The following is a 13,433-nucleotide window of genomic DNA, read 5'->3' as shown; positions in this document are numbered from 1 at the left end:
AGTCCCCTGGGCTCCCCCTGCTACAGCCCTGACCACTCTCGGCTGTCACTGTGTGGAGACAGGTCTTTTCTGGAACGAGGCATTCAGTCGGTCTGGTTCCCATTCCCTCAAGACCTGGGTGTCCTGTCTGTCCTGTCTCCAGATTTCTTGAGGGGCCAGATGTGGTGCTTCTGAGTCCTGGGAATGCAGACACACTGGTCCCCATGCCCGCAGGGTTCCCAGGTGTCCCTTGGCTTCCACCTCCAGGTGCGACAGACATCTGCCTCTTGGATCAATTCTCCCAGCCCTTCTGCAAACTGGGCTTCTACTGGGCCCAGCTTCGTGGCATGTGACCAGTGTAGATGACAGATCCCTGTGCCTAGAAGAGCCTTCTTGAGTCTAATGCTGTGTGGTTACCGCCTGGAAATCCTTAATTTTTTGTATTTGAGTTTGTGTGTGTGTGTGTGTGTGTGTGTGTGTGTGTGTGTCTGTGTGTCTGTGTGTCTGTGTTTAGACGAGGCAACCCTTGGTTGACCTCACAGATTGCAAAGACCTTGTTAGCTTACAATTCCTTATGTTTTATTTTTTATGCATACAGCACCTGGTCTTCTTAGGTGGTCTCTCATCCAAGTACTAACCAGGCCCAACCCTGCTTAGCTTCTGAGATCAGACAGGATCAGGCTTGTTCAGGGTGGCGTGGCCGTAGACAAGTTTGTGTTTTGTAAATGAAGTCCAAAGGGACGTGGAGCATGAGCTGGGGGGACCTCTTACAAGGTCCCACCTCCTGACCACTACCACCCTCCAGCTTCAGCAGGGCTTGGGTGCCCAGTTGTGCCTCATGGCATCTCAGGGTGGGAAATGGCAGTGAGCAGCTGGTGGAAGAAGAACCCAGCAACCAAGTGGTTTTAGTTTGGGAGCAAGGTCTCTAGACACCTGTGAGGGTCTGTGCTAAGTCCATGAATATCCCTGTGCCCAAGGGAACATGCCTCTTGGATCAATTCTTTCCCAGCTCCTCTCTGCAGAGGAGGGGTTGAGAGAGATGACAGAAGAAAGCAAGCGTTTATATTTTAGTACCTTTAACGGCACTCTTTCCCGTCTTTTGAACTGGAACCCTATATTTTCATTTTGCATTGAGCCCGCAAATCATGTAGCTGGCACAGCCCCTGACACCATTACTTCTCTGACACATCCCAAAGGGAGTGAGTCTGAGACAGTCTGAGAACCTCACTGGGCTCAGAGCCTGCCCTGCCCCAGGGGACAGGAAGCCCACAGTGGATATGGCCCCAGGCTTGTCTGAGGCCCTGGCATGACCTCCAGGGCTGGGGACCATCTCCACAATGACCCTCCTGCTCATCTATATGGGGAACTGGATTCTAAATCTATTCACAGTGACCTCTGCAGAGAGGAGCTGGGAAAAGTCACTGAGCGGATGTAAGCAGAGGCCCCCGCATTCGAACTTCCCTCTGCTCTCTGGTCCGGGGCCAGGTGGGGGTCAGCGCCCAGAATCCGGGCAGGCCTGAGCAAGAGGAGCCTCTCCACCCCTGGGTCCCATTCCCTCCCAAGACGCTAGTTCTTCTGGTCCAGCCTGTTAGGGTTCCTCCCTGAAACTCTCCCACGCAGCTGGGGCCTGCCAGGGCCTCCTGCTTCTGAGCACACAATAATAGTATTATCACCTGGCTTTGCACTATCCTTCAGGAGACAGGGGTTTTCAGATCCATTTGGCAAAAGAATCAGTTGAAGTTCAGAGAGGGAGACACAGTTATTTGGGATCACACAGCAAGAGGATATCAGAGGCAGGATGAAAATTCCAGACTTGATACTTGGCCCGCTGCCTCACTCTGCCATGAAAGTCACTCCTTCCTTTATTATAAAACAGACACGTCAATAGTTTGGAGAGATGAGACTTAGAGGATAACACAGCGAACCATAGGGAGGCTGGGATTCCAAGGCTAGGAGGCAGGACCGCGGTGGGGTGGGGTGGGGGGCCATGTTGAATGACCTCACGAGTAGTCATTCACTTTCTCTCTCAGCATGATGCCAAGCGACTCCACCTAGGTGACTGAGGTGCTAGTCATTGTTGGGAATGGGGGAGCCCAATGGGGTCTGGGGAACAGGTAATAACTTTACAGCCGCTATTTTTCCTGCCATAGCTAAATCTTATCTATGAGCCGGGAAAAACAAAGCAAGATTAAAGCTGTAACTTTAATGTAATAAATTTATAATATAACATAATATAATATAATATAATATAATATAATATAATATAATATAATATAATATAATATAATATAAGCAGTCAATTTATATTGGCCACGGTATGGGGATGCTTAGTCATTTTCTGGCTTGCACAGTGCTTGTTTGTTTCTGTGTTCAGACATGGCGATGCATGGTCCTGATTGTGTCTTGCTCCATCCGGGTCAGAGTGTGACGTTGTCCAGTGCTGGTGTGTCACAGAACACCATGCATGGCCTCACTGTGAGTGCCAGGTCAACTCCTGGCTGACTGTAGGGGCTGCTTTTCTCTCTCTTACCTGGAGGACTGCCTAGCTCCCTCGCTGGATTCCTGGCCTCCTCCCTCACAGTGTTTACTTCTTATACAAAGGCCACTCACATTTCCCCCCTTTTTCTTAAAAAAAAAAAAAAAAAAGATAACGTGCATTCGGCGAAGTGCATAAGTATATAGTTTAATGAATATTTATATGTTTGTACACACACATAACTACCACCCGGGCAAAGAGAGTGAGGGCTGCTCACTATTGCTCCCTTGGGACAGTGTCTTGCCAAAGATAACCCCTTGCTGAGGTTTCTGTCACCACTGATGAGTTTTGTCCGGGAACTTCATATAAATGGAGTTATATGGTATGTTTTATTTGTTTAAGCCTTCTTGAGCTTGACATGAAGTTTCTCAGATTCATCCACGTTGCTGAGGCCGGTAGTTAGCTCTTTTTCATTGCTGTGTAGTATTCCATGGGATTTGTTAACGACTCTTTTCCCATTCACTTTTTTTTTTCTATTCACTTCTTGATGGGTATTTGCATTATTTCCAGGATTGATCATATTAGAAAGCAAATCTGATCTTGTCCCCTGCTGATTGAAACCCTCTCAAAATATCTCCACCTTTCTCAGAATTAATTCAAATCCTTTCTCAGGGCTCAAAATGCCCTGAATGGTCTGGCCTCTGCCTAGTGCTTCTGCCTCGGTTTCCACCTTTCTCCCCTCACCCTCTGAGCTCCGGGTGCATGTGCTGCTCCCTCTGCTTTGTAATGTGCTCTCTCCCCACCCTGACCTGTTTCAGGGCTAAATCCTGAATGTCTTTGAGATCATACACGAATTTCATCCTCTGGGAAGGCTCATTGACCAGCCCCCACCTCTAGACTCTGTATCTCCTTGTAGCTCCCTACACTTCTTCCTTCATTGTCCTCGTCATAAATAACAATTTGTATGATTATTTGATGAATATCTGTCTCCCCCATCAGACTGTGAGCTCTGTGAGGACAGGCATGGCTCTGTCCTAGTCTCCAGGTCACCCAGACCAAAGCTGGCACACTTTATTTTCCTGAGTGCCTAGTGTTGAGTAGAGCCCTCTGTGAGCCTCAGTACTCTCCCCTCTATCCTCTAAACACAGACTTTCTCTTGAGAACTGTCAGGGAACCTGGACTCCCGCCATTTCCCTCCTTGGCAACTGTGGGTGACGCATCCAGGGGCGGGTGTCCCGCCCCACAGCGGACGCTGATTTGGCCTGGTTGGGCAAGGCCAGGGTTGCCTGCGGGGAGGTTACTCATCCTGGGCTCAGGTAAGAGGGCCCGGGTTGGGAGGCGGCACACCTAGGGGGGACGCTGAGGGAGCAGGATCGAACCATGGACCCCACCAGGAAAGCAGGCACCCTGGCAGTGATCTGGACTACAGGCTGGCTGCTGCTGCTGCAGATGCTGCTGCTTCGAGAAGGTGGGTCTGCTGCCGGGAGGGGGCGGAGGGGGTAGAATGCGGGCTATAGGAAGGAGGGTTCCTTCTCTCCCTACAGAGAGGGCTGCGGGAAGGGTCCCCCATCCTAGGCAGAGGGGACTGTGGGAAGGATTGCTGCTTTGGCAGGCTGTGGGAAAAGTTCTTTCACCCTGAGCAGAGGGCTAATGTCAGGAGGTCCCCAGCCCTCATCAGAGCGGTCTCGTGGGAAGGGATCCTTCACTGAGCCTTCTTGATTGTGGGAAAACTTCTCCCCCTCTGAGCGAAAAACTGGGACAGTGCCCCGTGGCCCCGTCCATGGCAGGGATCCCCCACCTTGGGCATAAGGCGCTGTGGGAAAGATGCTCCCACTGCAGGCATAGGGGCCTTGAAGGAAAGGGACAGTGTATCTCATGACAGATTTGTGGGAATGTTCTCCTGACTCCTGCCCTGGAAAAGGCGTGCGATAGGATTGTCTCCTTCTGGGGGCCGAGGGCGTGGGAAGGGCTATTTCTCCTTTGGGGGTGCGGGGGGATGCCTCAGTAGGGGTCGGTCATTCTAACTCGGTCATGCACCCCCAGGAGCTCAGGCCCTGGAGTGCTACAGCTGCGTGCAGAAAGCAGATGACGGATGCTCTCCGCAGAAGATGAAGACGGTAAAGTGCGCGCCGGGCGTGGAAGTTTGCACAGAGGCCGTGGGAGCGGTGGAGACCAGTGAGTGGGGACCCCGGGTCCATGCGTGTCTACTACCCCTTCAGGCTCTTCCAGCCAAGCCCCGCCTCCTTATAGTTCCGCCCTTCCCTCTGAACTTGGCCCCGTCCCTCCCTTTCAGCCTAGCCCTGGCCCTTTTAGAGCTTAGAAGGATGGCGGGCTGGGAGTTGTGAACTGGGTGGGGTGAAGCCCGGATCTGGGCCCTCATCCCCTTCGAGGGCACACCCTATCCATTTCCGCTCCACCACTGAGACCTCCCTCCCCACTCTGTCCCTGCCAGAATCTTCTCTCCCTCTCCTCCCGCCAGACTCCCCTAATCAGTGGGACCCTGTAAAGGTCTTGCAGGTTTCCTAAGCTGAGGCTCCGACTCTCTGACCCACTCGCAGTGGAATCCCGCTCCCAGGAGGCTCCACCCGTCTCCGATCCTGAGCCTTTTTTTGTCAGTCTTTCAGTTCCTTCGGATGTTGCTTCCTGCGGTTCCGCCCCTTTATGGCTCTGCCCCTCGATTCTGTCCGTGTCTGGCAGCCTGGCAGTCCCTCAGACTCAGCTTTTTGAGGTTCCGCTCCTCCATCTGCGGTTCTTTCCTCCTGGATCGGCTCTTTTTGAGGGCCCCGCCTCCTCTGACCCCGCTCCCTCCTCTTTCCACAGTCCACGGGCAATTCTCGGTGGCAGTGCGCGGCTGCGGTTCGGGACTCCCCGGCAAGAATGACCGCGGACTGGACCTTTACGGGCTTCTGGCCTTCATCCAGCTGCAGCAATGCGCGCAGGACCGCTGCAACGCCAAGATCAACCTGTCCACGCGAGCGCTCAATCCCGCAGGTCGGTGGAGGCGGAGCGCTAGGCCCGCGGCGGAAGCCACCCGGGCTGAGCCGCTAGGGGTGATCACCAGCTGGGCGCGGGAGAAGGCAGCACGTGCTGGGGGCGGGGCCACGCTCGGGGGCGGGGCCAAACGCAGCAGGCGGGATTTCATTGCTGCAGGCCCCTCTGATGTGGACGCCAGGGGCGGGTTAGGAGGGCGGGGCCACAGGGTGGGCGGGGCTAGAGGTTGACTAGCGTCCGTCGAGGGGCGGAGACGTGGGCTGGTGCGGACCCCGGACCGCCTGTGCTTTTCCAACTTTCTCGACCCTTCCTTCCAACCCGCTCCCCTCGCAGGCAATGAGAGTGCGTACGAGCCCAACGGCGCCGAGTGCTACAGCTGCGTGGGGCTGAGTCGCGAGGCGTGCCAGGGTACCGCGCCGCCCGTCGTGAGCTGCTACAACGCCAGCGACCGAGTCTACAAGGGCTGTTTCGATGGCAACGTCACCTTGACGGCAGGTGAGCGAGCCCCGAGTTGTGGTAGCCTTTCTGAGGCCTCCTGGGCTCTAGGTATCCCTTCACCCAGAGAGTTCCCTCCTTCCAGTGCATTCTGGGAACTGCAGACTAGACCTAAGTGCTAGCCTTGTCCTAGAGCGTCATGAGAAATGCAGCAGCCCCGTCCCTAATAGCGTAGGGATGGAGATGCTTTTGTCCCGGAGTTTTTTGGGGAAATACATTTCCATAGAGGCCTGCCAAGTGCAGCGTGCAGGGATGTGCAATGGGAAATGTATTTAAACCTTCAAGCTTCTGCCCTGGCATTGCGGATAACCTCGTTCTGACTCCTTAAAACTCAAGGGGTTAGGGTGTCCACCTGACCACGCAGGAGAGATGTAGTTCAGCCTCCTGAACTCTGTCTCAGGGAACCGTGCGAGGTGAAGTTCAAATGCCATTCCCTGCCAGGTGTGTTATGGGAGATGTAGTTCTGACTCTGACTAAATATTGGCAGAGTTGTGGGAAGAGGTATGCGGAAAATGTGAGAGGTGTTGTACTCCTGTAGAAACCTTTCTTCTAAGGCATCGTGGGACTTATGTAGTTCAGCTTACACAGATTTCCTCTCAGACTGCAGTGGGACATGTGGGACAGAGATTGGGACAGTGTTTCTCAAAGTGGGGTCCGAGTTGAGATTGATGGGATTAATGGGTGCGGAGCCCTTTAGGGGTTCTTGCCTCTTAGGTTTCATTCTGGCTGTGCCTACCTCCCTCCCTCCAACCACCGACCTACCTGTGTCTCCCTCCTGCAGCTAATGTGACTGTCTCCCTGCCTGTTCGGGGCTGCGTCCAGGACGAGTTGTGCACCCGGGACTCGGCGACAGGCCCGGGGTTCATACTCAGTGGCTCCTGCTGCAAGGGGTCCCGCTGTAACTCGGACCTCCGCAACAAGACCTACTTCTCCTCGAAATTCCCACCCCTTGTCCTGCTGCCCGCCCCTCATCCCACCACTCTGGCCCCAACCATCCCTGTCACTACTTCTGCCCCAGCCCCAACCATGCGCACCTCTGCCACCTCTACCACCTCTGCCACCAAACTCACCAAACCCACCCTGGCCTCAACCAGCCAGACTCCTCCAAAGGAAGTAGAACCTGAGACCTCTCACAAAGAGGAATCTAGCTTGCCTGGAGGTGCTGCCGGCCACCAGGACCGTAGTAATGTGGGACAGTACCCCGCAAAAGGCGGGGCCCATAATAAAGGCTCTGCAGCTCCCTCGGCTGGGCTGGCGGCTCTGCTATTGGCTGTGGCTGCTGGTGCCCTATGAGCTTCTTCACCCAGAGACCTCCTTCCTGCCCTACTCCCCTGGCCCTAGGCACCCTCTCTTCCCTTTCTCATCACTGGACTGGGCTGGCCCAGCGCCTGTTCTTCCAATCTCCTCCCAGTTTCCCCAGCTTCTGCTGCACTGGTTTGCAGCTTTGGGAAATAAAGTTACCGTTGTATATATCCTGCCGAGGTGTTCTAGCTTTTGGAGGGCAGCAAATGTATCCCCCTCATCTTTGTCGCTCCCTTGTCTCCTCATGGTGCCCAGGACAGAGAGGAGTCAGAGCTGTCACAGGGATCATGGGGGAATCAATGATAAGCTTCCTGTTCGCTTTCTCACAGCCGACCTGGAACATGGGGAGCGGAGCGGGATCATGGTTCCTTCCTCTGATGGCTGCTGGTCCTGCCCCTCCATCTTTGTGGGAATCATTTTGGCATCTGTCTTCCTTACTAGACTGTGAGCTCCTCAAGGGCAGGGATTGTGCCTTAGGCCTCTGTGTGGTCAGTTTCTGGCGAGTAAATGCCTCAATAAAAGTTGGGTTACTTTGTACAGTGTTTCGAAGGAGTCATTTCCACCTCATTTCTTACAATACCCTCTTGAAGGTGAGCTGGGGAGGGAACGCCGAGAGCTTTGGCAGAGAAGATGAGATCTGGAGTCACAGTGCTGGAGGAAGTCCCGGTCTGCCCTCCTTTCATCTCCTGGTTTAGCCAGCTTGTGGGTGACCCACTGGGGAGGGGGAGATGGGTGCCTAAGGGTGAATGGTGTCTTCAGCAGTGCTAGGGAGCAACGGGTTGTACACCACCCCCAGGTACCACCCACCTTGCCATCTCTCTGGTTTCTTAAGAATCATTCAGTGGGTTCAACCACTGTGTCCCATTTGTCCGAAGGGCTTGAAGATGCTGCTTGTCAGTTTTTTCTTCCCACTGGGGACTTGGGGCCTGAGTCCCATCTCCATCTCCTCCAATCATGTGGGAAGGCATAGAGGCCCCAAGGAGGAAAAGCCCGGCTTGGGAATGAGACGGGTTGGCAGGCTTTGGGGCTGCTCGATGAAAGGGAATAGTGAGATAATAGTAGTAATATTGCCAATATCACTATTAATAGGGAATCTGAGGTTATAACAAAACGATAGTAAATAATGGCTAGAGTAACAAAATAGAGAAAAAGAGCATGAGTGAAGTGCAATTGATAACCTCAGTAATAGTAACTATAGTTACAGGGATGTTAGTCATTTTTAAAAAGTCTTACCAGATACCAGGCCTGTCCTAAGGGTATTTTTGCATCCATCATGTCATTTAACTTTCCATATAAATTCTCAAATGGGATGATTGGAGAAACTGAGGCGCAGAAGGGTGAAGTAATTTAACCCACAGCAAGAAATACATTTATTATGTGCCAGGTGCTGTTTTAAGCGCTGTACTCGGATTAACTTTTTTAACCTACACAACTATCCTATGAGATAAGTATTAATTATCTCCTTTTTACAAGGCCCAGAGAGATTGAGACACTTGCCCCAATAAGCAGTGGAGCCCAGATTTGAACCTGGGCAGACCGGCTTTACAGGGCAAGATGGCTGTAACTTTTCCCTCGGCTTGACTAAACTTTAGACAGGCTTCTTCCTGCCTCTCCCTGACTTCCTTTTCACTGGGCACTTTCAGAGTCCAGATGGCCTAACCACAGAGGCCCCAGACCTCTCTTAACTTGGAGCATTTACTTTAGAAAATGTGTCCTCCCAAATTCTTTTGCTGCTCCTTTGAGATGTATGTAGTTTTCTTTAAAAGCCTCTCTGGTTTTACAGCCCAGGAAATACCTTTCTCAAGGGCCCAGGAACCATCTCTTTGAAACATAAACATCAAAAGAGGTAGCACCTCAATCTTCCAGTCTCCCTAGGGGAGCGAGAGCCTAACGGCACTGGGTGTCTTTCTCCCAGTTGTAAAACTACCTTCTGTCACGAAGAAAGTTTCCTTTTCTTTTGAGTAATGCTAATTACAAACGGAGATGACCTCCTCCTCACCCCGGCTCTTAAAAACCCAGCCACCCTTTGTTTCAGCTGAGATGCTCTCAGGCTGAGTGCTGGCCTCTCTCCCTATTGCAGTATCCTTGAATAAAGTCTTCCTTCACCTGAAACTAATATAATATTGACTGGCAACTGTAACTGAAAAATGAATTTTTTTTTTTAAGTTTTCCTTGCCCATTTCATGCTGTCCAAGGCAGTTTTTTTTTTTTTTGCTTTGACAAGCACGAGCTACTAACCAGTGAGGGGGAGCAGTGTTTTGCTACCTGAAATATGCCTTTTTTGGGATATTTTTAGCCGGTTATTTTTAAGAAACGAAAGACTCAGGGAGAGCCTTTTACCTCCCCCTTATATCCTAAAGGAATTCAGATGGAAAACCCTGCTTAAACGAAAGGAGCCGTCACCTTAGCAGAACATGAACCAAGTGTGGCAGACAGGGAGGAACAGAGCAAAATGTTTGTTAGACTGTTCTCTGTGTCCCATTGTTTCTCGGTGGCTGGCAAGGATTTGTTTACCAAATGTTCACTCCTTTTCATCTGCCTGTGAATTGCCTACCTTCCCTTCGAAGTCCAAAGCACCACGCCTCTTTCTCCATAGCTCAAGATGGCATATAAAAATGCCTCAACTCTCCAGGTTGTCTTTGGGTCCCCTATGCTTACAGAACTCCTGTATGTACATATGTAATCAATTGGGTTATTTTCTCCTGTTAATCTGCCTCGTGTTGATTTGACCATTAGACCAAGCCAGGAGAGCTTAGAAGGGTAGAAGAAAAATAACTTTTCTTCCCCTACACCAGCGCGTTACATAGTTTCAGGCCAACAGCTTGGTTAACAGGAGCCTGTTCTTGGCATCTTGGTGGTATAGGTCTGAGGACTCCCAGGTTCCTGAGGGTGTCAAGGCTGGAATTCCTTCTCTCCTCACCTCTACTCCTGGGGGCTTTTCCATTTTTTTGAAGGAGGTTCCAAGGTGGAGGAAGAGACTGTGGGATCACCCAGCCCTCTTGTGTAGTGCAGCTGAGGGCTTCTGACAGGAAGGCTGCTCTGGCCTCTCCCAGTGTGTCCTGACCCCACTCCCTGTGTCCTGCTGGTAACTGCTAGTCTATAGTCCATGTCCATGAGTCTCCGTTTGTCCTGTTCATTTGTTGCTTTTAGGTTTATATCCCACATATAAGTGATATGTGGTTTTCAACTTTTTCTGTCTGGCTTATTTCGCTTAGCGGGATTATCTCGAGGTCTCTCCACGTTGTTGTATATGGCAGTATCTCATCTCTTCTTATGGCTGAGTAATATTCCATTGTATATACACATACCACAGCTTCTTAAGGGATAATATTTTTTAAAAGGTAAAATCACAGCTCTCACACAGATGAAAAATGACCACGTGTCAAAAGTTTTGTTGAACTCATTCATTCATGAGGGAACCAGTAAAATGTTACAACCAGTTCAAAGGAGAATGCACAGAACACAGGCATACAGGTGATCATGGATGTTGAATTAATAATGGAAGTCAAACTGGTCAGTATCCTGAGGGAAGTGAATAATCACCTGTATCCTGCCAGGTGGGCAGGAATCTTCTGCATGACTGGTAGTGTACTGTCAGGTTAGCATTACCGTCATAGTTTAAGGTAAGGAAAGGTGGAGATAACCCAGAAGGGTGTGTTACGCAAGACACCAGGTAATCCTTTCTGCCCATCACAAAAGCTTTCACTTCTAGAAGCCCCTGGCGTGGTGGAAGAAGCCCAGACACAGTCTATTCTGATACAGTGCCATAAGAGTTGCAGTAGGGCGTCCTCCAAGTACAGGTGAGGGACAGAGGAAAGATGCCCTTCAGGTGTGGTTCCCATACAGATGGTGGCACCTCCTTCACCTCCATAACTTTGCGGCCACCCAGTGTGTCCATTTCAGGGCTGATGTAACAAAGTCCCATAAACTGGGTGCCTAAAAACAACAGAAATTTATTGTCTCACAGTTTTGGAGGCCAGAAGTCCAAAATTAAGGTGTCGGCTGGGTCGTGGTCCCTTTGAAGCTTCTAGGGAGGGATCCTTTCTTGTCTCTTCCAGCGTCTGGTAGCCCCAGAGGTTCCTTGGCTTGTAGATGCATCACTCCAATCTCTGCCTCCTTTACATGAAGTTCTCCCTGTCTGTGTCCCAATATCCCTCTTCTTATAAGGGCACCTGAGTTTATATTGAGGTAACTTTTTAAAAAAAGTGCCTAAGGTTGGGGGCTGGTTGCCAGGGGAACCAACCCATGCTTGGAAGGCTGGAACTTTCAATCCTATCCCCCTGACCTCTGGGTGATGGAAGGAAGGGCTGGATGTTGAATCACTTGCCAACGGCTAATGATTTAATAGATAATGCCTTTGTAATGAAGTCTCCATAAGACAACCAAAGAGATGAGATTTATGGAGCTTCCAGGATGGTGAACACGTGGGAAGGTGGTACACCTGGACAGGACATGGAAGCTCAGCATCCTTTCCCTGGAACTTGCCCTGTGCATCTCTCCTATCTGGGTGTTCTGAAGTTATGTCTTTTTATAATAAACCAGTGACCTATTAAGTAAAATGCTTCTTCGAGTTCTGCGAGCCACTCTAGCAAATTAATTGACCCCAAGGAGGAGGGTGTTGGAACCTCCAATCTGGTCAGACGCACAGGTGACAACCTTGACTTGACATCTGAAGGGTTTGGGGGGAGTTAGTCTTGTGGGACTGGGCCCCTTAACCTGTGGAATCTGAGGCTATGTCCAGGTAGATGGTGTTGGATTGTGTCAGAATTGAGTTAATTGCTTGCTGGTGTTGGAAAAAGCATACATCCCATAGATGCTAGCATGTTCAATTTTGCAGAGTAACAGGATATTTACATGGTCACAGATTATCTCCCCACAAGATACTTATTGATCACACATGGGAAATAGCAATATAAATTCGGAAAAACCTGGTGGCCACCACTGTAACTGAGTGATCAAAGTGAATATTACCAGTCATGGGGAAGATACTGAGAAAGGACACAGCGTCACTTCTGTGATATTGGGCAGAATGTGCACAACCTGAATCTAAGCCTGAACCGAGGTATATTCTACAAAATAACTAACCTCTGCTCTTCAGAAATATCCAAGCCATAAACACAAAGAATGAAGGAGGCCCTGTTCCAGATGAGACCTGACAACCGAATGCAGAGCATGACCCAAGATTTTCATTTGCTATGAGGGACGTTACTTAAGCGCTTGACAAAAATCTCAAGCAAGGCCACAAATTAGATAATTTATATCTGATGTTAACTTCCTGATTTAGACAAATGTACTACGGTTACATAGGAGAATGTCCTTGTTTTTAGGAAAAACTTAGAGGCGAAGGGGTAACAAATCTTCGACTTACTCTCAAACTGGTCAGGAAAAAAGATTTATACATATATAGAGAAAATGATAAAATGAATGCGGTAAAACATTAACTCTGGGGAATTCGGTGGAAGAATATATGGGAATTATTTGTGTCATTTTTACAACTTTTCTATAAGTCTGAAATTAATGCAAAAAAACCCCCACAATAATAATACTAAAATGAAATAAATAATAACCTACCTACCTCGTAGATATAAAAAACGGTTGACGGTAATTAATTTTTTATTTTTTTATTTTGTGATGGTTACAATCTCAAAACAAAACAAAACTAGACAGGTATGGTGGAAGCATCACACAATCAGCCGACAGACGTTGGTCCGGGAGTGCCAAATGCAACAGAGTGCTGGCTTTGGTCACCAGTCTCGTGCTCATCTTCCTGGTAGCGATTTCCGTCTTAACAAAAAGCATTCTTTATTATATTAACATAATGTTGTTTGGGAGAGTCTCAAAGACGATATTCTAAGGGAGAAGACAAAAGAATGCACTCTGTGTGATTCCATTTATGTGAATTTCAGGAAGAATCAAAACTAGCTTCAGAGTAGGGCTTACAACTGCGGCCGGGGTGTGGATGGTGGACAGTGAAGGGTATGAGGGAGTCGTCTGTCACATCACAAATGTTCTATATCTTGATTCATGACGTCTTTACTCAGGTGCATATAAATATAAATAATGTGTGTGAGATTCATGTGATTTTACATTTGATTCATGTGCTTCGTTGTATGTCTGTTGCTCTTCAATAAAACATTTTTTAAATTAAAAAGTAATGGGCTAATTAATATAAAACAAGACAGTACCTGGC

General features: G+C 49.6%; 1 protein-coding gene and 1 pseudogene across 1 annotated transcript; one reads left to right on the top strand and one right to left on the bottom strand.

Annotated features, from left to right (window-relative positions):
* Positions 1 to 568: 568 nt before the first annotated feature.
* On the bottom strand, positions 569 to 687 carry LOC120605392 (uncharacterized; annotated as a pseudogene).
* A 2,706-nt stretch (positions 688 to 3,393) lies between these two features.
* Positions 3,394 to 7,842, top strand: LYPD3 (LY6/PLAUR domain containing 3). Its single transcript, XM_039866056.1, has 5 exons — positions 3,394 to 3,923; positions 4,499 to 4,630; positions 5,276 to 5,446; positions 5,780 to 5,941; positions 6,723 to 7,842. Exons 1-5 carry the CDS (start codon positions 3,836 to 3,838, stop codon positions 7,232 to 7,234), a joined length of 1,065 nt encoding a protein of 354 aa, XP_039721990.1. The 5' UTR covers positions 3,394 to 3,835; the 3' UTR covers positions 7,235 to 7,842.
* The last annotated feature ends 5,591 nt before the right edge of the window (positions 7,843 to 13,433 follow it).

This window comes from Pteropus medius, unplaced genomic scaffold, assembly GCF_902729225.1.
Source record: "Pteropus medius unplaced genomic scaffold, Ma_sr-lr_union100, whole genome shotgun sequence".
Taxonomy (NCBI): domain Eukaryota; kingdom Metazoa; phylum Chordata; class Mammalia; order Chiroptera; family Pteropodidae; genus Pteropus; species Pteropus medius.
Note: the sequence above shows the minus strand (reverse complement) of the source record. Positions and strands in the feature narration are given on the sequence as shown.